Genomic DNA, 27,296 nt, shown 5'->3' with positions numbered 1-27,296 from the left:
CTTCATTTCAAGTTGTCAACTTTGCGGACTGAAATATATATATTCCGGGACATGCTATTATATTATGATGTACCCGGAAAATTTAGAATTTGCAGAAGAGTATCGCCCCGTCTCCTTATTGGAATTTAGTATATTGTGGACAATTTGAGGATTTTATGTGATCACAGTTGCTTTCGAAAATTAAGGTACAAGGACAATTTTATGCGGTTGACAGACAAAACTTAGCAAGTCCATTTATCGTATAGCGGATAAGTGCGGTTGACGTTAATCATAGGTGACATAAAATCCATATCGGTCTATTACATTGCCTGGTGGCTATCGATTTTAGTCTTACTCGCTAAGGGATATGAGTTCCACAAAATCCCATTAAGAGAGTTATTACTCATGCTTATGGAAACTCATCACTATTTTTAGTTTACATCCAACGTAAACGCACCATTTCGTAAAATGGAAGCGACTGAATTACGACGGCATTCCCGGAGGTACCGTTTCAATGAGTTCGGCTTCACGCTAATCACGGGACAAATGCGTCGGACAATAGTATATGACAGCGTTGATGGAAAGTCGTTACTTCACAATATCGAGCCGAATAATTATTACAGAGAGTAAATAGCTCGCTGGAAAAATATTTACTTCATTGAAGCTATTAGTGAACCGCTAATTACACAAGTGACAACATATTTTTTCTATAAAATAGTTAATTGTTTCAACATTGACACTGCCGTATTTGCTGCGGTTAGGTAAAATCTCCACGGACTTTCATTATTTGTTTCTTTCTTCAAAATGGGCACTTCAAACAAGACACTGAAAATTTAATTTAGACTTGTTGTAGTCACTTTGCGTGTAATTCACATGTGAGCATATACTTGAAGCAGCCTGCATAGATAATGTCATTGCTATCCCTGATAATTTTTTGTCGTTGTACTAACTACGAACTACAACTAAAAATAACTTCAAATATAACGCTACAACTTTCGCTTCATTCGCTAACATTGATATGTAATTATTATCTATATTACTGTTGGTTGAATAATTCACGGATGTCTAAGTCTATACATAACATATATATATATATGTGTGAGAGAGAACAATGTCTGTACCGACAATGGTTATCAGCTCATAATAAGAATAGTATAGTAATTAGAATATACCTTCACCCACCCATGGTCAGCAGTGTTTGTTTTGTAATTGTAATTTCAATTTCAAAATATCCAGCACGAAAACATAATATTATAATGACATCTGTAACAACTATACTTAATTCTTTGCAATACAGCAATTGTCTTCGCGAAAAGGCAGTGTATATTTACGACAGCATATCACATATACAGTAGCGTTCCGCCGAACGCAATCTTCATTTCCGTAGAAGTTTACGGGTCTGAACGTGGAATGGAAATATCTACTACGGTCGGAAGCCTTTCGATTTCATGTATGCCACCAACTGTTCGGGGATTTCTTCAAGAACTTCCTTCGCAAGTTTGTCGTGATCGCAAGGTTGGTCTTCGTTGTTGGGGTCGAGAAATTCTCTCATTGGTACGAACTGAAATGGGACCGTGTCAAACTTCATTGATGACAACAGCGATAGTTATCAAAACAGACAGCCCAAGTAGATCCAGACACAGATAAGCTACGTATACGTTACCACATATACACGCACTCGAAATGATGAAGTGCAATATTTCTATACTTTCTAGATAGGAAGTAATTTTGAAAAGTAAAAGAATTAAAATTGATTGAAGAATCGAAACGTATTTCCCTCCCCCAAAACAAGAAAAATGTAGCAGTTAACAAGACAAGACAAGACAAAGAAATAGAAAATAAAAGAGAAACAAAGCGAATGACTCTACGTGTACACCAGAGTTGGATCAATTACAATATTTTAATTCAATTACAATTACAATTACAATTACTTCCTTGCATGTTTCAATTACATTACAATTACTCAATGCTAAAAATATCAAATTACAGTTACAACTACTGTTAAATATGTAATTAATTACAATTACAATTACTTTTAGACAGGTAATTGATTCATTAAAGAGGTGTTCTTTGACAACCGTAGCGACGTAATTAGCAACAATCGCAAGCTATTCATGTTTCATTCCTGATATGTAAAAAAAACTCGAACGTGTTCGAACTATTCCTAATCATGAGTACTGAAAACTACAAGCACAGAAAAATATTTCAAGCGACTGTTAAGAACCAAAGGTTTGAGCGATTAACAGCGAATAGGCTACAGGACAGTCAATGAAATGTAATCAAACGATTAGGCTAATCAGAGCTGAGTCTGGATAATGAAATGTAATTGTTAAGGCGTCAGCGATAAGGATGATACCGATAAGGTGCGTAAAATTAAAATAAATGCAAAAGGAAAGAACCTCCTGATAACTAAGAATTACCATATTTTGGTTCGCATTTACATTTTCACTTGCTCGGAAACTGTTCGATTGCATTTGATGAACATTAGGGTGCGAAAAGTTTCTGGCCCCAGTAAATTTGGCCAAGATTGGAGGTAAGATTGGGATAACATCTCTACAAATGCGTGATCAAGTTTGATGAAGTCTTGGTTGGAAACTTGAATTTTTTTTGCTATTGTTGCAACAAGCCTCGGTACTGGTCAGAGATTTAAAAAAAACTTTGACCGTGGTGTAGGAAATGGTTCAGCACAGGTTTCAGAAGAGTTTATTTGCTGTTAAGATTTAGTTTATCCCACTGATTCTCTAACTTTTTTAGACACGCCCCCCTTTATTACAGTGAATATTTGGTGCCCCCTTATCTTCATAGCACACAATGAAGCCATAAAGTTAGCAATCCTTACATATACTTTGATGGTATGGAAGGTTATGACTGTTGATGAGAGAATTCAGACTATACACCGAGCAATAACCATAAAACGGAGGTGAATCGGGTCAAGCGCGGAAAAGATCTCAGTTCACTGGAGCATCGCGCCCCGTTCAGATGCTTTCACGCCGCCCAAAGGGGCACGCCCCCAGTTTGGGAGCCACTGGTTTAGCCTATATTGTAATTCACAAAGTTTTCTGTTGCTACTTAAGTATGGGAAACAGTTTAGCCTGACTGAATTATCTAGTTATAACGCAGCACGCATAGAACACCGATGTAAATAGGCTAATTATTACATGTGCATGTGCATGCTGACTGTTTACTAAGGCCTCAAGGCCCCTCGTCGTCATCCTATGGTTCGTACCGGATTTTCACTGGTGCGACGAATAAATGATTGAATAAATCATTATTTTATGTTGTGATTGTCAGGTTTCCATGAAAATGTAATTGAGATTGTAATTGAGCAAAATTTTGATCAAAGTACAATTACAATTACAATTACACAAAATAGAAATGCTTCATTTACAATTACAATTAGAATTACACGAAAAAATGTAATTAATTACATTCAGCTCAATTACAAATTACAATTGATCCAACTCTGGAGTACACTCCATGTCCATGACCCCATCCGACCCTTCACCAACTCAAAACGCACAAACAGTTGCGGAAGCAAGGGTTTAGAGCAGTAGTTCCCAACCTTGGGGGTGGGGGGGGGAAGGGGGCATGAAGCATCTGAAGGGGGCACGAAGCCGCAAGTAACAGACATGTTTTTCGCGCGATTTACTTCAAGCATATGTTTATTGGTCTGTCTATATTGTCCGCATATAATATTTGAGAATTCTCTCATCACCATCCATGACCTTCAACGTCATCAAACTATCCGTTGGGTTTGCTACCATTCTGATTTCTCTCTTTGATATATTGTGATATTACGATAAGGGGGGGCGCGGAATTTTTCATTATCATAAAGGGGGCGTGTCTAAAAAGTTTGAGAACCACTGGTTTAGAGGTCATGGATTACAGAAAATTATTAGGCAGACATCTGCAATTAACAGCACGAAGCTCGCACTGTACTGCGAACTCGTTGCAAAAATAGGACTACAGTAAGATGTTAATCAGGAAATAGTGCGTTGTCGAAACATGAATTTCACAGCGGCAAATGAGAGAAGCTCCGGGTTAAAATGCAGAGCTGCTATCCATGGGTAGCCAAGCCGTTTATGTTCTGAATATTCTGGTTGCATTTCGTCCACTTATCTCTGCAAGTGCGTCTTCTCTGCGTTGCGTTGAAGCTTATATGTAAACATTATCACGTGACATCGAATCTAACATTGGCTGTGCATTACATATTGTGAACCAGACATTGAACGGGTCGTAGTGCAAAATACCGTGGTACCAATTAGATGAATAAAACTTAAAATATTTCGTTTTCTCTTTGATCATCACTAGTAAATTTACTCACATAGGCAATAGAAAAGGAAATTAGGCTATAAGAATCACTGCCTGGTGAGTATAATCCTCAAAATCAAAGACAATGTCAAAGTGTTTTGTTAAACGGAATATTAGCCATCACTCCGTAGTAACATGGGAATTTCAAAGTTTACCTGTACGATATCTCTATCCACACGCGCTCCCTGGTGTGTTAACGGCATGTTATCGCCGTCGAGGTCGTTCATATCTGAAATGTGTGACAAGAAGATGCAAGTGAATACAGCGTCACGAAGTGAAATTGCTGAGCATTACCGGAGAAATCTCCATTCCCAACACCGACGATGATTATCGATATCGGGAGCTTGGCCGCTCGCAATATTGCTGCCTTGGTGCGATCAAGATCACTGATTTGTCCATCGGTTATGATGAGGAGCACGAAATAATTTGAAGAATCTCTCACGCCTGCAGCTAATCTACAACGAAGAGGAAAGGGTCGCTCACACTTTCATTTGTGTGCCTTGGAGTCGACTTTTATCAAAATACACCAGCCAAGGCTGTGTCAACAAAAAGAGTTCGTGTATCATCTAAAAATAGTACATTGAACGCTCTCGTATTCGACATTTCGTGCTGGTGACGTCATATCTTGTGTTACGATTGTTGATAAACGCTGTTCTTTCGAATTCTCTACTAGTTGCTGACGATTACCCCTGACGAGTGTCAGCCGAAAATATTCGGGTTCATTTCAATATGAATATACTATTCAATTGTATATTGAAGTTCTGTACCTCAAAGAAGCTGTTCAACGAAGAGGAAATACGGAATCGTCGTAAAGTTCATATTTCTGCATCAAAGAAGTATCCGTAGCCTTTGCGCAGTGCCAGTTATATACATTAGCCAACGTTTCATCAGAAACCACAAACATATTCCTTCTAAATCCCTGCAGTTGAGTTCCGAATGACAATAATTCAGGAGCAAATTACTCTTGTTCGCGATCCAATATATAGCGAGTGTTTGTTACGATGTGAATGCGAATCTGTTTACCATACATGGCATATGCCGCTTATAGTAATATTTTAAACTTTTAAAGTCATGTCGTTTTCTGGTTCATGGCATCAATCTATACATCAGACGCAGGTGATATATCGGCTCCTTGTCGCCGTACTGTGACTCGATAAATATTGGTATTTTGTATAATCTATATTAATCAGTGCTTCCCAACTTTGTTCAGTTCGCGACCCACTATAAATGCAAGTGTTATTTTGCGACCAATCATGAGATATGACCGAACGAATGAGAACGTCATTCGATGTAAAATGAGTCGTGTTCACACCCACAAGTGAAATTGCGCGGCAGTTAGATAATACCAGTGTATCCAGCACACAGGAATACACGTATAGATGATTACAGACGAGAAAGTGCGTGTTCAAGCAATTAGTCTTTTACTTTGAACGCAAAGGGGTTTGTTGATTATAAACGGGCTGGATTGCATTTTCCAATCATCGTTCGCAGAGCCTTTTTTAGGCATAGCGTATTTTTTGGGCATAGCCTACACAAAAACACGCGGTTCAATTCCGCGTTCCAATCAAAATGACTGTCGCGAAAATGAAGAATGAAGAATACAATTATGTCAGAGCCGGGTCGACATCTCCCATTAACAACCATTTTAGGGACCCTGGAGTGAAGTCCTCAATTCAAAATTACGACATCTATAATTCTATATCATGTGACTGCGATTCACAATGGAGCTGCAAAACCAAGCATATTTGCCAATGCTCAACAAGAAGAGTTTACTTTTTCTAGTGCGGTAGTACATTTACTTATGCACTTACGATGATGCATGGTCGATGATTGGCGAAAGATTCGTGGGCTCGGCTAAACTCACTCTTTTGAGACTTTGATGATAGGCTTCTACGATACCTTCGATACCTTCGCAAGCCGGAGATCTTTCGTTACTGTTCTGCAAATGTATTTCAACGAATTGTAGCTTTTTGGTCGTTCATAGAAGTGCGGTAATATTTATATCACTTACGAGAGCAAAACGGTCGGATACTGGCCCGGCATCGCTTAGTTTAGCACCAAACCCGAATGCAGGGAAGAGACCATCAGTGTCGTAATAGCCGACTACATTCCCTACTGCCTGCATGAAATCGAATACAATTCTACACTACGCGCATTGATCGTTCCGCACACTCATTTAACTTACTTCAATTGTTTGCTGGTATAGACTCGTTTTCCCGAGCGTGTGGCTGTGCAGAGAAGTAGCCCATCTCTGATCAATGTTGGAAGATGAGAAGTCCACCGCTACAATGAAACTCATTTCCGTACTGTATAGAAAATTGCACAAGTCAGTGACGGATTTCAGAATATTACTCATGGTGCGCGCCAGGACATAACCGGGCCCAACATATATATATAGACAGTTAGACACACAGACATACTTATAGCCTAACTATTTATATCACTCTAGTAGTAGATATTAGATTGCTCATCTTGTATATATTATATATACACATATAGTGACTAGGATGCCAGGGTAATTGTGGACAGTTAAACAATAGCAGCACTGTTGAGCATTGGGTCCGAGTTCGACAAAGGGTGTCTCGGATAGGCAGGAAAAAAGTAGAACTCATGGCAATAGGTGGTACCAGACCGGATAACTATAGACAATTCTAATTGACTACCTAATCTATCTAGATCGAGATGCCGCTAATCTAATTCTAATCTAATTTGTGAATTGTTTCTATACTCCAATTTCAATTCTAATCTAATTTCTGGTTTTCCTGAAAATGCTACAGGAAAGCTGTATGGTACGAAACGAGCCAAGCTTGCTGCAGGCATTTACCATTCTTAAGAGCTATTGACAATGATCTCTGATTTGATGTGAACCTAACCTGATTCAATTTCCAAGTTTTTGCGAATTCAATAATTTTAATTTTAATCCAACTTGAAAAAAAAACACTGTGTAGATACCATTCTAATTCTAATCTAATTTGGAAAGCTGAAAATTTTCTATAGTTGTCCAACATTAAGTGGTACGTGTTAATACAAAGCTAGTGTAGGCAGATGTGGTAAAAGTATAGTCACCGTCGGTACTCAATTAGGAGTAGCAGTAGGGCTGTACGTAAGGAAGTATGTATTCTAGGTCTAGTTTTGCATATATAACTGAAAACTGTCAAGCGGAAGTAGAAATAGTCTGAAATAGTAATCACAATGGATTGTAACGGCTCACCCGGATCTAATGAAGTCTACAAATGTGTGCATCTTTTCAATTCGGAAATCGACCAGTTGCACCGATCCGGAGTTTTTGTAACTTTTCTTTCTGGCCAATTTGGCCGGGTTAACGCACTGCAACATGTGTATACTGTGTATAGTCACATAAATTGGCGCATATTGCAAGCCAGCATAATCCATTAAGGATATGAAGTTTCGAAAATTTTCACAGTGGCTCCAGTCAAGTCGCGGCATCTCAAGGATTTGAGTCAGTATGATGAGCGGATGGCATCAGAGACCGCGTTATTTATGCCTACAGGTCTTTGAGAGTGTTGAGCAGTGTGCAAATCATCAACATCCCAACGCCAATGGCAGGTTTCTATATGTCGCGGGTATATGTGGATTCTGGAATGACCTCGCCGTCTACACAGATACAGAAGGAGTCGATTTCAGAAGTCGACACGAGACCCGATGCTGGACGCGCGAAAGTGTGTGTGTGTGAGAGAGAGAGAGAGAGAGAGAGAGAGAGAGAGAGAGTGAGAGAGAGAGAGGGAGAGAGAGAGAGAGAGAGTGAGAGAGAGAGAGGGAGAGAGAGAGAGAGAAAGAAGTCTTTCACGAAGATTACCAACGCAAAGAAGCTGAACTATGCGACATGTATTGTCTTTTACATAGGCGATATGAACCACTGTTGTCGATGGGCATCACTAAACAAATGAGTTGCGTGACACAATCGTAATTCACATGCATCCATTATATACTTGTTCCACAGTTCGCCAGATATTAATAAGTCATTTAGACTTCTATACTGATATGCTCAAAATGCGAAACACGTACCCGGTAAATATTTTCGTAACCGCCGCCCCTGGATAATCTCTCGAGATTGGTTGTGAACATGCCTATCGTGTCGCTTCTAAATGTGCAAACATTCATGTTTCTCTTGGCTCATAGCCAGCGATATGGCTAGTCTTAACATCATACCGTCCCGATCGGTTCCAATCGTAGACCTCGACTTTGATTGTCCTTTTGTAGTCTCCGTTGCAGAGTGTGGATACCGGTATTTCGATTTGTTCAAACGTTGGTTCGAGAGTATGCTTCACTACCTCAGTTTGATAGCACTTTATATAGCTGCAATATAGTTTCTTTATCAGAAGTTGGCCTATCCTTTTAGTATGCATGCTCAAATGGCTCATTGCCGAACATTCCATTTAAATATATATCTATTGATGTAATACATCGGTCTCTATAATAGTGCGCTTGTGCGAACAAGACCCGTCGCCCATCTCAGTAAGTAAATACCGAAATAGATGATATCCACTTATGCTTAAAAAATCGTTTTTCAATCGAAATTACGTGTATCATAGTAACTAAAAGATTTTCATACAAGAGGTGTAGCCTATATCAGTGGTTCTCAACCGCCGGTCCGCGGACCGGTGCCGGTCCGCGACGACATCTATGCCGGTCCGCCAGGCATATTAGAATTTTATACTTTAATTTCAAGATGCAATGTTGAAGGCTTGTTCATTGATAAAATAAATGAAACATCAAATTTTAAACTGATTCATAACTTCGTGAGGTAACATTAGGGCTGGAAACATGTTCGATTTGACCAGTGGCGGCTCGTGACAATATCGGGTGGTGGGGCAAGGGCTGCAAGCGACTTTTATCAAGATGACGTCACAATGGCGTTTTCCAACGTAAAAAAGTAACTTAATGATGGTACGGTAACATGAATTTCCCGGCAACAGTGATTTTAACGTATGTGCCACGAGAGGTCTGCTGGTGAGCTGTGACTTGAAGTGTGGTAACTGCGTAAACGGCGTACGGAACAAAGATTCAACACGGTTCATGTTCGCATTGGACCTGACTAATTATCTGCAGAAATGGAAATGACTATAACTCGAGAGATAGCGTAAGCCTAATTGGAAAGGTCAACGAATTCGGACGGATACGCAATTGATATCTCATAGATTGGGCCTGTCCTATTGAATCCAAAACATCATTCTAAAGAACTAAGAATAGCAGCCTCGGAAATTTGGTCTCGGTAGTCGGTACAGCATAAGAGATTTTGGTCTTGAAACTGGAGACTGTAACACGACACATACGTTTTTATTACTGTCTTATAGGTCTGCTGCGAAATCGCCTTTGGAAAATACATTACCGAATAAATACGTGGATGAAAGCCTTAAACTTGGTACACTGTTACATGACATTATTGAGAAGTGGCCTCATGGCCCTTTTCGGTATGGTACACTGTCAAAATTAATGCGAACAGACCAACACCGAATTTTGCGTAAAATTTACTGAGGAATAGGCTGATCAAGTGATCAGCTGTTAGCCGCCATCGAAAACGAAATAACTATCGCGCTTGACAGGGGGTTGTAAGCAAATGGCTTGAAGGCCACAATTTCACGGTGAAATTGACATTGGAGAATATAATATCAAAGTAAATATTTGAATGCAAACTGAGAATGATATCATCATCTCAGTTAACGTTACCGCAGATACACCGGCTTTTGCGTGAAATCCGCAATGTGTTGTAGGCTAAAGTGTCAGATCGGAGCACATCTTTACCACACTCGACCTTGATAACGAAATTACTGCCCTAATCATTGAGTGTCAACCTTGAGACTTGGCACAGCGTTCGATACTAAAATCAAGACATACCGTGCAAAAGCTTATGACGGATCTAGGTAAGGAGCATCGTTAAAATCAATAGAGACCAATACCGGCTTTGCGTATAATCTGTTAGCGATAAATGACTAGTCAGCTCTCACTCGAATTAGGAAACCAAATTACCACTAACACAGTTCAGTGACAAACTTAAAACTTGGTACAGCGTTCGATACTAACATTAAGACTTACCGTGCCAAATGTCATAACCGATCTCGGTATTGAACATCGTCAAAACCAATGGATACCAGTACCGGCTTTTGAGTAAAATCTGTTTGCGATGCATGACGGATCAGCACACACTCAACTTCGGAAACGGAATTACTACCCTAAACTTTAAGTAGAAACCCTGAAACTTGGGGCAGTGTTAAATACCACCATCACGACATGACATAACAAGTTTCAAGAGTTCTCATGGTGTGAAACCCCATTAAAATCGACCTATACCAGCAAAGGTCGACTAAACGCAGATGACGGTAACAGAGTTCAGCTATAGATACGATTGTTACATCACACCTTAAGGGTACAGAGCTATCGTGCCCCGGTTGCTCGGTAATTTTATGAATAGGAGAGAGTAAATCACCGTTTCTTTATTGTGCGCGGCTTTGAGAGAATAGACAGTGAAAGCTTGGCTAGGCATTCGCAAAGCGAAAACACAGAAGAGAATTCGATTTTCGCAGAGACTTTGCTATATATGGGCATTTACAAGCGAAAGGACAAGAAGTATACGATTTTCGCTGTGATTTCGGTTTATATAGATAGGTGTGCGTCTATAAATGGTGAAGAATTGTTATTGAACAGAATTTTAGGTGGGGCAATGCCCCAGTTGCCCTATAGGACGAGCCGCCACTGGATTTGACTTAAAGTTCAAGACGTGTCATTTGACGACAAGCAAGTGACAAGTACACAGAACAGATACGAGCCAACTCATCGCCTAAACAGCACAGTTTGATCATTGGTTTTCGAATCATTCATTTTGTGCAGGACCATAACGGGGGCACCCCAAACCGCCCAATTGGAGAGGGGCCGAGCTTGAATAGGGCTCAAAATTATTTCGCAAATGAACATAAATCATAAATCATAGCATATTTGAAACTTTTTCTAACATTTTTCAATTTCTTTTCGCGCTTTGCACGATTTAGTATCCCTAAATGTCTTACTTAGGCTATATTAGGTGCCCTTCTCTGAGAAATACGGAATGATTTATAGGTATTTCGGCGTCAGCCATTACCACACCACGACGTGCCAACGCATAATGAAGCTTAGGTTAACATGGGACTCCGAAAGGTGGGCCAAAAATTCGGGCGCGAGAAAACCGCTTCACTCGTGAATGATCGAAAATTTTCGCTATTGGCGCGATTAAGCTCCGTAAACTCTCTGCTTACGCTGAGTAGAATGGAAGTGCTCACAAGTACAGGTGAAAACATCCACCCAACTGTAGGGTCTGGGGGTGAAGCCCCCAGAAGTTTGACTTATCGCCCTCTGGGCGCCCCAAGACCAGCGTTTTTGGGTTGGGCTGACGAAGTGCTTTTTCGGCCCGGATTTGCGGATGGCCGGTATAGCTGCTGTAATGTGTTTTCTTGCGGCACGCATTGTATTCGTACAGGTAGCCTAGTTTCCAGAGTAACCTGTTACCGGTGGCAGTGGGCAATGAGCAATGTAGCACGAAAAGGTGCTTGGTTCGACTCCGATACGAATCTTCTCTCGATATTGTCAAAGAGAATAAGAATATTATTAGAATTGGCGTGGTCGGTTAAGCCCACGGCGTTCGGCGCGAAAGACTGTAAAAGTCTCTCGGTGGTAGCACGTTATCTGGACAAGGCAATTTTACCTCGACTCGGCAGACTCGCACTGCCATAAAATCATATGGATGCCATCATGAATAATAATTAAATACGATCAAAACCCTCTAAATTTCACTCTCTAGCACCATATAATTGCAAAAAACGGTTGCATACTCTGCATTTTGGCTTCATTTCAATTTTGAAAGTTCACCGGTCCGCCAGACATTTTTTGAAATTTTACCGGTCCGCGATGTGAAAAAGGTTGAGAACCACTGGCCTATATTATACCTGCCGTCGATATTTTGTTTGTAAAACACCATGAATGGATCACTTTTTCCGGTAAAGTCTTTTCTACTCAGTTTAGATGCTTTCCATTTCATATTCACCATCTCCCGACAGGATTGAAGTTGTTCCGGGATAACGATGATCTTCCCGTTTGGACGCTGTTTTCCATCTTTTCTGGATATTCAAATCGAAAGTTTCATACACAGGGTTACGGCTACCTATAACAGGTGCTATGTGTTTTTACCGAATACTGGCCGTGAATCGGGGTTGGGACTTCACTATTTCACCCATCGTACATACCATCTTGCCGATAAGTTTCTGTCGTAAATTGTAAAAGTATCAATTTCGATCCTCGCTTGCGCGTTAAAGAACAAAAAACTTACATCATCAGAGAGATGCCCTTCCTTTGATATATTGTCATACCTGCGGATAGAAGTAATCATTTGTTGTGCAAAATTTCTTAAACGAATAAAAAATTCGTAATATTGTTGTTAATTAGACACACTTACACGCTGAACCGCAGAAGTTGAACTTCATGAAAGTTGTAGTCTAACGTAATCTTTTCAGTAAAATCTGGATCTTGGCCATTGGTGACTTTTTCCGTTCTTTTGTATTCTATCCAATCCCGCCTACCTTTTTTCGAAACGACGACGACTAAAATACATGGTAATCATTATCCCTTAGAAGAAAATGTATTGCATAGCAACACTACATCTCCCTCACCCATACTTATGACTACAGCTGCGCTATGTCAGATCTTTAATTCATTATACTTTTCAAATTCCGGATGCTTCGATGCATAAGGGTATAGCCATGAATGCCTAGCTACTAGATGTTGGCTAGGGATGTCAAACTCAATTTGGGTTACGGGCTGGGTTCAAACCTTATATGATCACTTACGTACCGATCAAATGATTATGAAGTGTTATCTGCACATCGGTACCTTTGTGTTTCAATTGAATAGTATATTCATATTGAAATGAACCCGAATATTTTCGGCTGACACTCGTCAGGGGCAATCGTCAGCAACTAGTAGAGAATTGGAAAGAACATTGTATATCAACAATCGTATCTCGAAATATGACGTCACCAGCATGAAATGAGATCTCAAATAAGAGAGCGTTCAATGTACTATTTTAAGATGTCACACGAACTCCTTTTGTTGACAAAGCTTGGACTGACTTATTTTGATGAAGGTCGACTCCAAGGCACACATATCAAAATGTGAGCGGCCCCTCCCGATGACGCGAAATCTGTCGTTTCGATAATTTTTCGCACAGGCGGGATTATCCTACAGATGTTTGCCAATGCCAAAATTTATGGACTTTGAACGCTCAGCGTCAAGCTTAAGCGGATGAGTCACGGGTGAGCTTTTCATCGAGTGTGATGCACGTGTTCTGATGAAGCTAGGGAGTAGGGACATGCTAGTTTATGCGTTCCTGGAAACGCTTGTGTTTCAGTGGAATGCTGTATTATCAACACTTTAATATTACCGACCACAGGGGCTCTATTTCGGAAACACACATATTCGCAAACAATGGAATTGACAAAATGCTATGATTGGTCGATGGTATGCATCAGTTGTTGCGTAAGACACGACTGTAATTCTTATTTTCATCAGATAGGGTTGAAACAACGTCACAAGGTTCCAAATATCAAGTCAATTTTACTTTTACAGTTTTGACTCGAGCCAAATCAAGTCCTTTTCAGCCCACAACCGCGTCAAGTCCGAGTCCAAGTCAGTGAGCAAACGGTCGAGTTCTGAGACTCGAGTCCGAGCCTAAATGGTGACTGTTCTATATTGGGTTCAAAGCGGTCCTGATACACGAGATTGAATCAAGTCATATATTATGTCGCAAGTCATATAACTTGGCCGAGTCACGCGTAATGGCTCTAGTACAAGTCGAGTCGATACACAAAGTGACAAAAGTCGAGTCAACAAAAAGTACGACCCGAATCTGGGTATTTGTAATGCTATTTCAATTCTAGCATGGAAGATGGAACGCGGCCGTCTTACTTGGACTTGGCCTCGAAAGCAGTCTGTTGCTTGATAGGCCTCTGTAAAATAAATATGAAATTAGTTAACAAATCCAATGAAAGCAAGGGTGTTGTGTTCGTCCGTTCTCACTCATCCAGAACAAATACGAGCGCGTGACATATCGTAACTGGTACGTCATTTAAACAAACACACGCAACTCGACATAGAGAGCCTAACATCGCTAGAAGAATATACTCAACCCCACCACACATAAAGATCTATACATCCATTAGTTGGTTACAAAAGAGATAAAAGCGCTGACATACCGGCACGAAATCGTTAATTCTACCGTGTAATTGCTGCTTTGCATCTCCTCATCGTGTCCGTACTCGAAATCGTCACTCTGATGGTAGATAGCTTCACTAGTGCCTGTATCAGGCGCAACAGCATCATAAATTGACATATTCGATAAGGTGTCCCTGTTCACAATTAAATCTTAACGGTTTACTAGTCACCTAAAATAGGCAAATGAATTACGATCAATCAAGCAAAGAAGCAAACTTTATAGCTGCCTTACATTCTGGCTTTATTGCCATTTGCTCCCATAATTCCTCTCTAGGAATAACCGAAAATTCCAGAAATATGTTTTCCTCCGTAATAGTATCTACGATACTGTAACCTGATCTAATATATGCGATTTGTCATATTACAGCCACCTGTAATATATCCACTACATCAATATCAACAGAATAGAGTTTGTTTACCGAGTGTGGAGTGTACCGAGTTTGAAATTAAACACGTAACCTAATTCACTCCTGAAATATCTAATGATTAACGTAAATTAATTACAGAATATCGCTAAAATACATTGTTTCTGAACGGTGAACACCACTATCCTTTCAATCCAAAGATTTAGTGCGATCAGGCCAGTCCACACACCGTGACGAATGCAAACAAATCTGACCGACATGGTAATTCTATTCGTCGCGAGACATGCTATGAATTAGGCTACTTCATAAATTCGGTGATAACAATCGACGCCGCCGAATGTGCCATAAACGCAAAAGTGACTTGAATTACTGGAGTACCGCACGCAAAGAAGTGGTTATACTGCAAAATTCATTAATAGTGTACGACCAGGTGATTTCCATCCAAAATCACTATATAGACACAATGATTTCATGGGGAAGCGAGTGGCGGAGTGTGCTAAAGCGACACTGTTACGACACCAAAGATTGAGTATCGCCTTTACCAAGTTTCTATGTGTCGGAGGTTTATCTGGGCTCCTCATCGCCGGACCTCACTGCAATTGCAGTGACTTAAAAAGACCAGAAAGTAGGTCTACAATGAGCTTGGAAGCAGAAGCAAAGATCCGATGCCTGATGAATGACTGATTCGTGGAAGAGGGAGTTCAAGAAATAGTGGCCATGAAAAAATGCATTGAACTGTTGAAATTGCCACTGTACCATTGTCGTGGAGCACAAAGCCTCGTAAGGCTATAACCTAGGGTTACCATACGTCCTCTTTTAAGAGGATTTGTCCTCTTTTTTGACTTTTTTGAAAGTGTCTCTTTGTCCTCTTTTCGAAAATTTAGGTCAGATTTAGAGCAAATTGCGAGTGATATGCCGTAAAGAAGCACATAAGTGACGCTCCGGCGGGTATTTCGGAGTGAAAAACGGTGATTTTAGCTCTGGGCGGAAAGATGACCTTTTTTTTCAGTCATCCACCTAGCAATGCGACGGTATTTTGAGCTCTGAGCGGAAAAGATGACCGTTTTTTTTTAGTCAACCGATCACAAAGTGGGAGAAATTCACCGGTTTTTGAGAATTCTTATCCGGTTTTGCAAGTCTCAAATTTCTGAAAAAGTGTCCTCTTTTTAGATTTCCAAAATATGGTAAGCCTAATATAACCACCACTTTCCTACCTTATCAAAACAATACAATACATGGGGGACCAGCAGTGGCGTGGGAGCATATGCTGCCTCCCCAGCTTTCGTTAAAATGCTGCCCTAATTTTCAAATAGTTTCAATCGTTTCATTTCCTGGAAATCTTTTTGTGTTGACTAAAAAACGGTCATCACCTCTAATTTTGTCGTCCCCTTGCAACCTGCCGCCCCTGGCGCAGAGTCAGAACCGCCAAGTGACTGCTACGCCACTGGGGACCAGGACCATAAGCTTTCTATGCTCTGATGAAGCTTCATTCATTTCTCGACTCTAATAGCACAGAATCTTTCAGTATTCATGAAATTGCCTGTATACAGAATATAGCGCTGAAGTATGATATCGATCGAATTCACCTTTTCAATTCTATTCAATTTATTGCCAAAAATTTCATTTCAATACACAACAAGACTGTGATACAACGAAAGATAGGAAGGTGTCGAAACGACATGGACTGACTGTATGGGCTGCCCGTGTTTGCGATATTTGCGCACTTCAATGAGTTTTTATATAGATGTGCAATTGTGCATACCAGTGCATTTCGCATGTGCTGAATTAGGTTTGAATTAGGCTGGATTATTCTTGCATAAAGTGTAACATGTTTTGTTTTCGTGTCACGTCGTAGTTATAGAAGGTATTAGATTACCTGATAATCAGCGGAAACAGCTTTCACTTTTGTTATGATGCTCATAATGTGCTATTCTCGTGTTTTGTTTGTTGAAACGAGATTTGCTATAAACATAGGTTATGGAAAATATATTCAAAATCGCAAGTATATCGCAGTGGCGGCTCGTGGCAATATCAGGTGGTGGGGCAGGGGGCGCACGCTATGTTTCTTGCCTAGATGATGTCACAATGGCAGGGTTGAAACCAAATCAAAAGCTCCGAGTCACAAGTCAATCTCACTTTTATAGTTTTGACTCGAGTCAAGTCGAGTCATTTTCAATTCATCACCGAGTCAAGTTCGAGTCCAAGTCATCGAGCAGAGAGTCGAGTCCGAGTCATGGTATTATGACTGGAGTCCGAGTCCAAGTCATTATGTTGACTGCTCAGTTTCCAGTTAAAGTCTTGTTAAACCCACTTTTTATAACTCTGTTTGGTGATATCGAACGGTTTGCATTTAAAATATGCTAGTTTTCCTCACTTTTCGCAGTTTCCGGTTGCATTTTCAAGTATCAGTACCAATAGACGAAATCCCAATAGCGTGGTTACTTTACGATTCTTCGGAATTACAATGAAATGTCGGTCTTGGCCGTCTGAGTCTCAAGTGATATGACTTGGTTCGAATCATGAGCAATACACAGATTGACTCGAGTCGAGTCGAGTCATTTTCGTATTTTGAGACAATGACTCGAGTCAAGTCGAGTCACCAGAAAATCGTGACTTGAGTCTGACTCGAGTCATTATAACCCTGCACAATGGTGTATTATTCCGACGTGAAAATGTGACTGTTAGCGACAAATGACGAGTCAGCGCTCGCTCGACTTAGGAAACGAAATATTTCTACTCACGTAGTTCAGTGGCAAACTTAAAACTTGGCTGAGCGTTCGATACTAAAATGAACACATACCGTGCCAAATCTCATGGCCGATCTCGGTATGGAACATCGTCAAAATCAATGGAGATCAATACCGGCTTTTGAGTAAAATCTGTTTGCAATACATGACAGATCAGCACGCACTCAACTTCGCAAACGAAATTACTACCCTAATCTTTGAGTAGCAATCCTGAAACTTGGAGCAGGTGTTAATACCACGATCACGACATAACATATTATAAGTTTCGATAAATTATCATGGTGAGAAACATTGTCAAAACCGACCTGTGACAGCAAAGGTCAAATTAACACAAAAGACGATAACAGAGTTCAAATAGATACCATTATTACATCACACTGGCGGGGCAAATCGCAAAGTTGCCCCGCTTGCTCGGCAATATTATGAACAGAGAGAGTAAATTACCGTTTCTTTATTGTGAGCGGCTTTGAGAGAGCAGACAGGGAAAGCTTGTTATGAGCACTACAGGGGCAAGCCCCGGCTAGGCATTTACAAAGCGAAAACACAGACGATAATTCGGTTTTCGCAGAGACTTCGCTATATAGGCATTTACCATCGAAAGTACAAGAATAATGCTATTTTCGTAGTGATGTAGATTGCTGCGCGTCCATAAATGGTAAATCATTGTTATAGAACAGAATTTTTGGCGGGGCAATGCCCCAGTTGCCCTATAGGACGATGAGCCGCCACTGGCATTTAGCCTATTTTATAGCCTATACGCAACGCTATATATTAGGCCTATACATTTTACTTTTTGTATTTCTGTCCTGCTGCGCTGTTGTCACCGATTCATTGCTTAGGATACAGAGGTGGTCAGTAACGAAGTAGGCTACTTCTACTTTTTCGAAGTTTTCCTCCACTTTCTCAAGTAAATCTAATTTTTCGCTACTTCGACTTCTACGTCGCAATGTTTCGTGATTTACTTACTTGCATTTCGCTACTTACAATTTGTAAAGTAGAAGTAATATATTCTTCTAATGAGAGAGAGGGAGAGAGAGAGAGAGAGAGAGAGAGAGAGAGAGAGAGAGAGGGAGAGAGAGAGAGAGAGAGGGAGAGGGAGAGAGAGAGAGGGAGAGGGAGAGAGAGAGATAGAGAGAGATTGAGACGTACAATACAATATATTGGGTTATAATTTTCATCTGAGCAAGCTACACATACAACGTACAATGCGATAAGACACAATGCAATGTAACCAGATAGGAGGATGTCGAACGACACGCATCAGTGGCGATCCTTTACTCAAACATCCTCCTCGGCCTAGACGGTGAAATATACAGCGGTTATTTTCACTGAGTGGCAAACTTGGCCTACAATAGGTCCCCGGTACCAACAATAATTGTCTTGTGCAGAGGTGGCAAAGTAGTAATCGTCGATACTCGATCAAGTAGAAGGAGAAGGAGCGTCGTAAATTTATACTCACGTGAAAATAGAAGTAGCGATTCTCAACATCTCGAGTAAGTAAAATGTAAGTATTCATGGCCTGGTTTTGGAAAATTGTCAAGTAGAAGAAGAAGTAGCATAAAAATCATAACCCCTTGAGGAAGTAGTGCAAGCAGTGGGCATAATCTACCTAAAGTATTTGGAAAAGTAGAAGTACTTCGTTGCTGACTACCTCTGGTCCTTGGTCTATTGATTTTACAAAATTGTTCATAATAAACGGAATAAAACTGTGAAAAGCGAATCTGACATATGTCAAAATGTAGTTTCAAAATGCCATTGCATTTAGGCTATGATATTTCGACTTGAATGTGGGCACTGGGCGTGCTCAACGACTGTTGGATTGCCGGCGAGATGCTGTTCCGCACTTGTGGTCCTGTCGACCTGCATACTTGATAGTCAGTTCGAACATCTGAGCTATTATGAACAAATTCTTGTTAAAATCTAGTTCGAAAGCGATCCAGGGATTACAAGCCTAGGCAGTCAACTCCGAAATAGCAACTTGTCATCAGAATAATTATTGTTTGTTTTGATCACGTGATCTATTGATAAAAATACCAAGAGGTCGCGTAGTAGTATTACCGTAGTTTTACAGTGACTGGGATTTAGCAGTAAAATAGTTATCTCGTTATTTTCCTTCGAATGTAATATTTCAATGATTCATACGCCAAAGTGCATATATAGCATTGCTCGTACATAAATAAGCTTACCCTTCATCGATTCCAGATTTTTACTGCTGGGAATTTCCTTAATTATACGTCGTTACTTACGTTGTACGGGTATCTCGTTACAAGTCTCTCGAGTCTCGAGGGTGTCATAAGGCACACGAGCGTAGCTTTAGCGCGATAAACGACCAAGTATTACCGTAATTTGAGGAGTGTACTTGAATCATAAGCATGGCATACGCTCAACCACCACCGCGATACACTCCATATCCTACAGCCTCACCTGGGGTGAATCCTCAAGCGACGTTTTCTAACGAGGGATCATGGCAGCCGCATCTGACCAATGCGGTAGAATTGTCGATTGCATGCAGGTGAGAAATATTTTGATTCATTCAATCTCTGTAAATGTATTCCCTAGGCTCTCAGTTTGCCCTTCGGTACTTACTGTTATTGTATAACTGTATACAATGTGCGTTAATTTCATTTCGATTATCCTTTCATGTCGTCTCTGATATAGCCATCATGATAATTCAATGTTACCTTGAGATCAAATAGTATTCGATCATTCTGTCTATAACAATATGTTATCTATCGTTGCTACTAGTGCATGTAAGGCTATGGAATCATTGTCTGACGTTAGCTTATGTTCACCCGCAGTCAGCTCACATCAGATGAGAGCGTGTGGAGTGAATGAATCTCCGCATTTGTGCAACTATGAATTGATGTTTATCGAGTGGATTTTGGAGTGAAATTTTGTGGAGTTGGACTACTCTTGTTCTGGCATTATTACTCATCAATCCATCCCACTCAATCTGGGGTGAGAACGCTGGAGTGAACTTCCTTGATTTTTGATATACAGCTCATTGACATACATTTTATGGATCAACTGTTGGTGGCATACAATTCGGCATTTGTTATCTCAATCCTTTTGTGTGACTCTCGTTAGGAGTGACAATTATGAAACGTGGAGATGATGAATGCAATTGAAGGTGGCATTGAGAATGAAACAGAAAAACAAGCGAGATACCCTACTACAAACGTGAACGCAAGATTGAACAATGAACATTACTCAAGTGCAAAGGCAATCAACAAATTGACCAAAAGATATATAAGCGAGCATTCTTTTGTGTATCTAGCTTTATTATCGCCTGTTTGAGATCCTTTCAGTAGAAAAGAGGACCCCATGAGGCAGTATTTGCAAATGAGAATCATCGTAAGACTTTGCTCACTCACTCACACACTCACTCTGTTATTCATATGTAGCCATCTTTGAATTGAAATTCATATCCCCATATTTGTTGGTACAGTTGTTTCAAATAAGTGTTTAGTTAGTCCCCTTGCATATAAATAAATGCTGAAAATGAATCGAGAATCCAGTTTGGGCTATTATGGTACTGTCTATATATTTCAAGTAACTAACTTTGCCTCCTCTTTCTCCATTTTGAGGTAGAATGAAAATACAAGTAATATTTTAAAATAATTTAAATTCTGCAGTATATTTATTTAATCTACAAATGTGATTCAGCAGATTTTTCTCACCTTGGTATTCTTCAAATCGATGGTTCAGTTCTTCTCGCAATCATACTAGCATTACTTCAATTCTGCATGATCATAGCTTCTTGACATCTTGTTTATATATTTAAGCTACTCTGCAATTTATACCATTCTTAATGACTGACATCATTTGTTATTTTGCAGTGATTGTAGGCTACTCATGCAATTCAAACTCACCGAAGACGGTGTTCAGCTTGTCGCTTAAGGCACAAGCAAAGCCTGTATCCATTGCAAGGTTTTGTTGATAAATATGGATGATGTTTCTGTATGCATGGAACTGTGCTTTGTTCCATGTCCAATGTCTACATTGTTCATTGTCCATGCATGAAACTTATTTGCTGACTCTATGACCCTTAGCCTTCAATGTAGAATCTCTCAGAAATAGGCCTACTGTGGCACTGTATTGTCAAATCCTAATCATGTCCAGTCTGAATACATCTGGCATGTTTACTGTTTAAGAATAGCACTGACAAGCAAAAAGCATACATCTTGATAGATTGGTCCCAATAGCTTTCCCTGTCATTTCTGTAGCATGCAGAGTTGAATGCTGAATTGCTGATATTGCTACAATGTGTTGTTTGCCATTATCTTTTCATTACCATCATAGTGTGACGGTGTGAATTTAAATTTTGTTAATATTCTCCATGGTATTTAGTGGAGTTCAGTTCAGTATGTATTGTGTTGTAAGTTAAGAGATTTGTCATTTCATGTGACTTGATCCAAAACATAACATACCTACCACCAATCGATTTCCATGGCAACTTTATGGGACTTGGTTATAAATCCAATCAAAAGTATTTTGAACCCCAGTTGAAGTCGAAATCAACTTCTTAGCAGGTCAGGATATGCTGTGTTTTGGGTAATAGTTTCTTGAGCTGCCAATCGCTATAGTGAATCAAATATGTCAAGAAGATCTTCACGTACGCCCTGTTTCCAACCACAATCTACTGGGAATCCTGGGACCCAGGTTGAAATCTCTGTTAAATGCAGGTATAGATACGTACCTCCTGTGGCCATGATACATTCCGTGATCACTGAGCTGAACGAACAGGAGAAGCAGTTTTATTGAAATTTTGTCAGTAGTAGTGCTCTGGCTGGTATAATTATCATTGATACAGGGTTGGTTGTTATGTAGCCTAGTTTCTTGCTTCCATTTTCTTACTAATTTCAAATATGTTTGTATTTTAGAGGACTTACCGATGCCGATGTATTTTCAAAGTCTGATCCGAGTAAGTTGAGAGTATTTTGATAACATCTGTTATATCAAATCAGTGGTTCTCATGTTCTCAAACTGGGCGCTTGAAGGCATATGAAGGGGTGCGCAAAGCCGCAGTTACCTTGAAAAAATTTCCCTCATTCCGTGGTTATTGCTTTGTATATTCTCGGAATTTCATATTTCAGAATTATCACATCGACAGCCATAACCTTCAATGCCATCAAACTATCCGTTGGGCAGGCTAGCATGCTGATTGCTTTTGATATCACGATAAGGGAGCGCGAGATTTTTCACTCTTATAAAGGGGGGTTTGGCGAAAAAAGTTTGAAAACCACTGCATTAAATTATTACGGTACCATTTACTAATCTGGCTATCCCAAACTGGTTTATAACACACATATAATACAAGTTTATAATGGCCATGTTATCACTGAGATCAATAGACAATGCATTGCCTTAGGCTCAGTAGACAGAAACTATCAAAACATGTATGACGCAGCATTGGGATTAAGTCATTACCTTTGAGTCACAAGTCCTGTCGAGTCATTGCACATTTCTACTCGAGTCAAGTCAAAAGTATCTCGATTTTTGTAGTCGAGTCAAGTCACGAGTCAAATCATAAATTCATATAAAATTTTTGAAGTAAGAGATCTGATGGAAGTCATTTTGCAAGATGATAAAAGTATGGTCGCTATTAGTTCTGGATCGAGTTAATTATACCTTCAAAATGGCGTTGTATGGCTCACATAAACGTAAAGAACTGGTGAACTACGTTGGTAGCTGTCAGCCAAATAGATCATTGAATATGAAACCTTAGAAAGTTGAAACAAACTCGAAAAATTTGCTTCGAGTCACTCCACCTTTTTGAATCGTTGAATCAAGTCATTTTCGCAAAATTACTCGAGTCAAGTCATCTGAAAAAGTCGACTCGAGTCAAGTCATGACTCTAGTCACCCCAACACTGGTATGGCGTTGTGTAGCCACTGATACTTCAATCCTGTACGAATACCAATTTCTATACTTCTTTACTTTGATCTAATCATTCTTGATGAATGGTTGATTCTACATCAGATATGCTCTGCTTTTTGTAGTGGTGGTGATGTACATTCAAGGCTTGGGAACTAAAGAATGGCGCGAATATGGCCGTACCGAGATGATACGCAACACTCTCAATCCCGATTTTGTGAAGAAATTCGTCATCGATTATTTCTTTGAAGAAAGGCAGAATTTGAGATTCGATGTGTGAGTTTCTGTGACGAAATACCCATTCTTTCGTGTTGATGTCAAGTATTTTTAAATTCTGGCAGGTTCGATATTGATTCGAAAAGTGCTTCGTTGGATAAACATGTAAGATTTATTTTCTGAGTATCAAGATCCTGTGGTGGGGTACCAGAGGTGGTCAGTAACGGAGTACTTGCACTTTTTTGTAGCACTCGCATATGTTTTCCTTACTCGCGATACGTAGCCTACTCTAGTGTTGGTGTTTTAGGGTGGATTGCACAGATGCCGATTGAAAAGTAGTCGCTGATCGCCCTAATCAGTGATAGGTTAATCAGCGAGCAAGGTCATTTGGTGGCTGTATTGCCCAGGTGGGGATTTCTCAGTGAGTTATCTTAATACGGATCACTGACGCAAAATGACGCAAATGACTGCGTTGGCATTACACCTGGGGTACGTTCGCACTGTGTTGCCAATAGGGCATCGGGTCTGGGGTATGTTCGGACCAGGGTTGTAACCATGTCACAAGGTTCCGAGCCACAAGTCAATCTCACTCTTTTAGTTTTGACTCCAGTCAAGTCTAGTCATTTTCTATTCCTCATCGAGTCCAAGTCAGTGAGTAAAAGGTCACGTCCGAGTCATAGTGTTGTGACTCAAGTCCGAGTCCAAGTCATTGTGTTCACTTTTCAGTTTTGGGTTCCATCCGGTTCAACCCACTTGTGATATAGAATGGCTCGCATTCTTAATATCGTAATTTTCCTCAGTCCTAACAGTTTCTGACCCTATTTCCAAGTATCAGGACCGGTAGACGTAATACCAACAATGTGGTAACTTTACTATTCTTCGAAGTTGCAATGAAATGTCTGCCTTAGCTATGGTAGTCTCGAGTCATGACTCGGGTCATTACAACCTTGGTTCGGACTATGATGTCTCTCGGACACTATGTTCAGGGTATATTTATGACTGTCACGCCGCTCGGCCATAATGTTTGTGATATGTTTGGACTGATCTGCTAGACATGTCAGGACATCGAAGAGCCAATTAACCAGGGCTGTAATGACTCGAGTCATGACTCGATTTTTTGATGACTCGACTTGACTCGAGTCATTTTCTTAGAAATGAAAAATGACTCGACTCGAATCGAGTCAATTTGTGTATTGACTCGACTTGTGCTCGAGTCATTTCGCATTACTCTGACCAAGTCATATGTCTCGGGACTGGGTCAACCAAGACAACCATTTCATTGTAATTTCGAAGAATAGTAAAGGTATAACACTAATATCATTTTGTCTATCAGTACTGATACTGAAAAATGCTACCAGTAACTGTTAAAAGTGAGGAAAATTAGTATAGTATGAATGTGAAGCATTCCATATTACCAAGCAGAGTTGTAAAAAATTGGTTTCACATGACATCAACTCGGAACTGAACGGTCAACACAATGACTTGGACTCGGATTCGAGTCGAAAAAGCTATGACTCGGACCTGACTCGATGGTGAATTGAAAATGATTCGACTTGACTCGAGTCAAAACTAAAAAAGTGAGATTGACTTGTGACTCGGAACCTTGTGACTTGGTTACAACCCTGCGATTAACTTCCGAGACACCTCACTCGGCGGTTCGAATTCGGCCAATTAAAATTCTTCGGTTAGGGGCTAATCGCCATCTGTGCAACGGAAGCAGCTCGATCGATGACGTTTAATCGGCCATCACGGATTCATCGGCATCTGTGCGACCCGCCCTTAGACTACTTCCGCTTCTATTTCGACAGATTTGTTGGTAGAACTATTTACTTTGTACACTTTTGACATTGATAAGTAGAAGGTAGATTTGGAATCAGTTTGCAACACTTTTGCCAGAGAAACCGGCATCAAACTGCGTACAATAGCACTTGTATTGCAGTGGTAACTGAAGGTATTTTTGAAGATTGTTTTTAATTGTACTGTTATTAATCATTTTGCGTTAGGGGTAAAGATCCGTCTTGCTATGCCTCCTCTCGACCAAATCCACCTTTTGAAACTACTTACTTGAATGCCATTCATACCGTTCATGTCTAACTTTGACTTGAAGTTGTTTTGACATGCCTTGGTAATAGATACGTCTACTTGTCTCCGAATAGAAGTTTATGGCATTACTTCTACTGGAATGGCAACACTCTGGTGACTACCGACCACTTCTGTGAAGTACCGTTAAATTAATCCGAATAGCTGACTCGTTACCGTTTTAGGTTGCTATTTCCTGATCAGTGATCAGTCATTCTTTTGTGCGTCAGCATGAAAAAGTCTTTAAATTTGCTTCTTTTCCTTCCTGTACTATTCAACTGCCAAGTACAGAAGCATACTAGATCCATTATCCATCAATGTGAACATGCTGATGCCAAATTTTGATATTTGAAAATGTTGGTTGCAACTTAATTCCTATATACCTTTTAACAGGATTTCTTGGGGCGAATTTTCTGCACGCTTGGCGAAATCGTCGGAAGTCCCAGCAGTAAATATGAAGCGCCGCTGAGGTGAGATGTAGCTGATGTTCATAAAATCGGATGTGAAAATATGATGTCAAGGTTGCATGTTTTTCTGTTACATTCGATAAGCCAATGTAGACGATTACCCCTGATGAGTGTCAACCGGAAATATTCGGGTTTATTTTAATATGAATATACTATCCAATGAGAATAGTTGTGGTATTGGGTATACCCTATCCCATGGATTCCAAAACTGTGTGTTGCAGCCACATGTTCTCAGATGTTCATCAGTGACTCTTTATGGAATCTTGGACAAGGGCTTCATAAATATTCAAAATAAGGGATGAAACCAGCAGTCTTCTATTCATTTTCTGCTCTTGATGTATCAAGTCATAAACAAACATTATCCCGCAAATCATGAGAATATTTCCTTACAGTGCTTCCTGCGATTGTCACTTTTCCTCTTACTGGTACTTCCTGTTATCAACTTTAGAGGGTTAGTTAATCCGTTTGGAAACAATGCATCAAGCAATTCTCTTACAGAGGAAGAAGAACAGCTAATTGATTCACAGAATCGCCCGTTTTTTAAAACACCGTTTCCACAAAATGTTTTGGTTGTCTGCTTCCAAACGCTAGGCATATTCAATGATCGATGCAAAAGTATTCAGTCATATTGTTCATAAAACAAGCACATACATCGTGTTAACAATTTTTTAAAGCCTATTGTAAATGTGCCCCGAGCGTTTATAGCTTTTTGGTGTGCCACCACAAACTGAAAAGTTTTGGAGTCACTGCCCTTATTTAAAAGTGATTTGTTTAGTCATCAGAGGATGATTATTTTTTTAAACGCATCATTGAATTTATTTTACACCACTCAGCCTCGTTATTTCTTTCTCCCTGGTTTTCCCACAACCAATCCAGTTGCGTATGATGTGTCATCCGCTGTAGGGATTAATGCGAAAATATCCGCGTCTCTTAAGTATGAAAACACTTGGCTGTGGAATGATTTTGAGGATGCAATGCTATCTAGAAAGTAGCATACGACC

The 27,296-nt window shown here is 40.1% G+C and overlaps 3 protein-coding genes across 7 annotated transcripts in view; 1 reads left to right on the top strand and 2 right to left on the bottom strand.

The window, feature by feature from the left end:
- Positions 1 to 27,296, bottom strand: part of LOC145437552 (uncharacterized) — a 122,666-nt gene that overhangs the window by 63,033 nt on the left and 32,337 nt on the right. The window lies entirely within an intron of this gene.
- On the bottom strand, positions 1,175 to 21,453 carry LOC145437545 (copine-8-like). 3 transcript variants are annotated; one of them, XM_080314810.1, is made up of 16 exons: positions 21,337 to 21,453; positions 14,526 to 14,678; positions 14,239 to 14,279; positions 12,731 to 12,875; positions 12,605 to 12,644; positions 12,466 to 12,539; positions 12,225 to 12,395; positions 8,461 to 8,607; positions 8,317 to 8,392; positions 7,502 to 7,617; positions 6,476 to 6,596; positions 6,302 to 6,409; positions 6,102 to 6,229; positions 4,585 to 4,745; positions 4,446 to 4,519; positions 1,175 to 1,540 (listed from the first exon to the last, which is right to left on the bottom strand). In XM_080314810.1, the coding sequence occupies exons 2-16, from the start codon at positions 14,660 to 14,662 to the stop codon at positions 1,403 to 1,405; spliced, it is 1,677 nt and encodes a 558-aa protein (XP_080170936.1). In that variant the 5' UTR covers positions 14,663 to 14,678; positions 21,337 to 21,453; the 3' UTR covers positions 1,175 to 1,402. The 3 variants fall into 3 exon arrangements, with proteins under 3 accessions (XP_080170936.1, XP_080170937.1, XP_080170938.1); XM_080314811.1 differs by having other exon boundaries at positions 14,526 to 14,628; positions 21,337 to 21,448; XM_080314812.1 differs by lacking the exon at positions 21,337 to 21,453 and having other exon boundaries at positions 12,945 to 14,279; positions 14,526 to 14,601.
- Positions 19,842 to 27,296, top strand: part of LOC145437543 (copine-8-like) — a 25,645-nt gene continuing 18,190 nt past the window's right edge. The window contains exons 1-5 of one of the 2 annotated variants that reach the window (XM_080314808.1): positions 19,842 to 20,168; positions 22,540 to 22,580; positions 23,659 to 23,809; positions 23,875 to 23,914; positions 26,222 to 26,298. In XM_080314808.1, coding sequence (XP_080170934.1) covers positions 20,029 to 20,168; positions 22,540 to 22,580; positions 23,659 to 23,809; positions 23,875 to 23,914; positions 26,222 to 26,298 — 449 coding nt within the window. In that variant the 5' untranslated portion in view covers positions 19,842 to 20,028. Of the gene's footprint in view, positions 20,169 to 22,090; positions 22,342 to 22,539; positions 22,581 to 23,658; positions 23,810 to 23,874; positions 23,915 to 26,221; positions 26,299 to 27,296 lie in introns of those variants that run through there. The other variant, XM_080314809.1, reaches the window with a different exon arrangement.

The sequence above is a fragment of the Botryllus schlosseri genome, chromosome 4 (genome assembly GCF_051294905.1).
Source record: "Botryllus schlosseri isolate E-star chromosome 4, Bs_hap1, whole genome shotgun sequence".
Classification (NCBI taxonomy): Eukaryota; Metazoa; Chordata; class Ascidiacea; order Stolidobranchia; family Styelidae; genus Botryllus; species Botryllus schlosseri.
The sequence above is the reverse complement of the archived record's forward strand: the minus strand, read 5'-3'. Positions and strand labels throughout refer to the sequence as shown.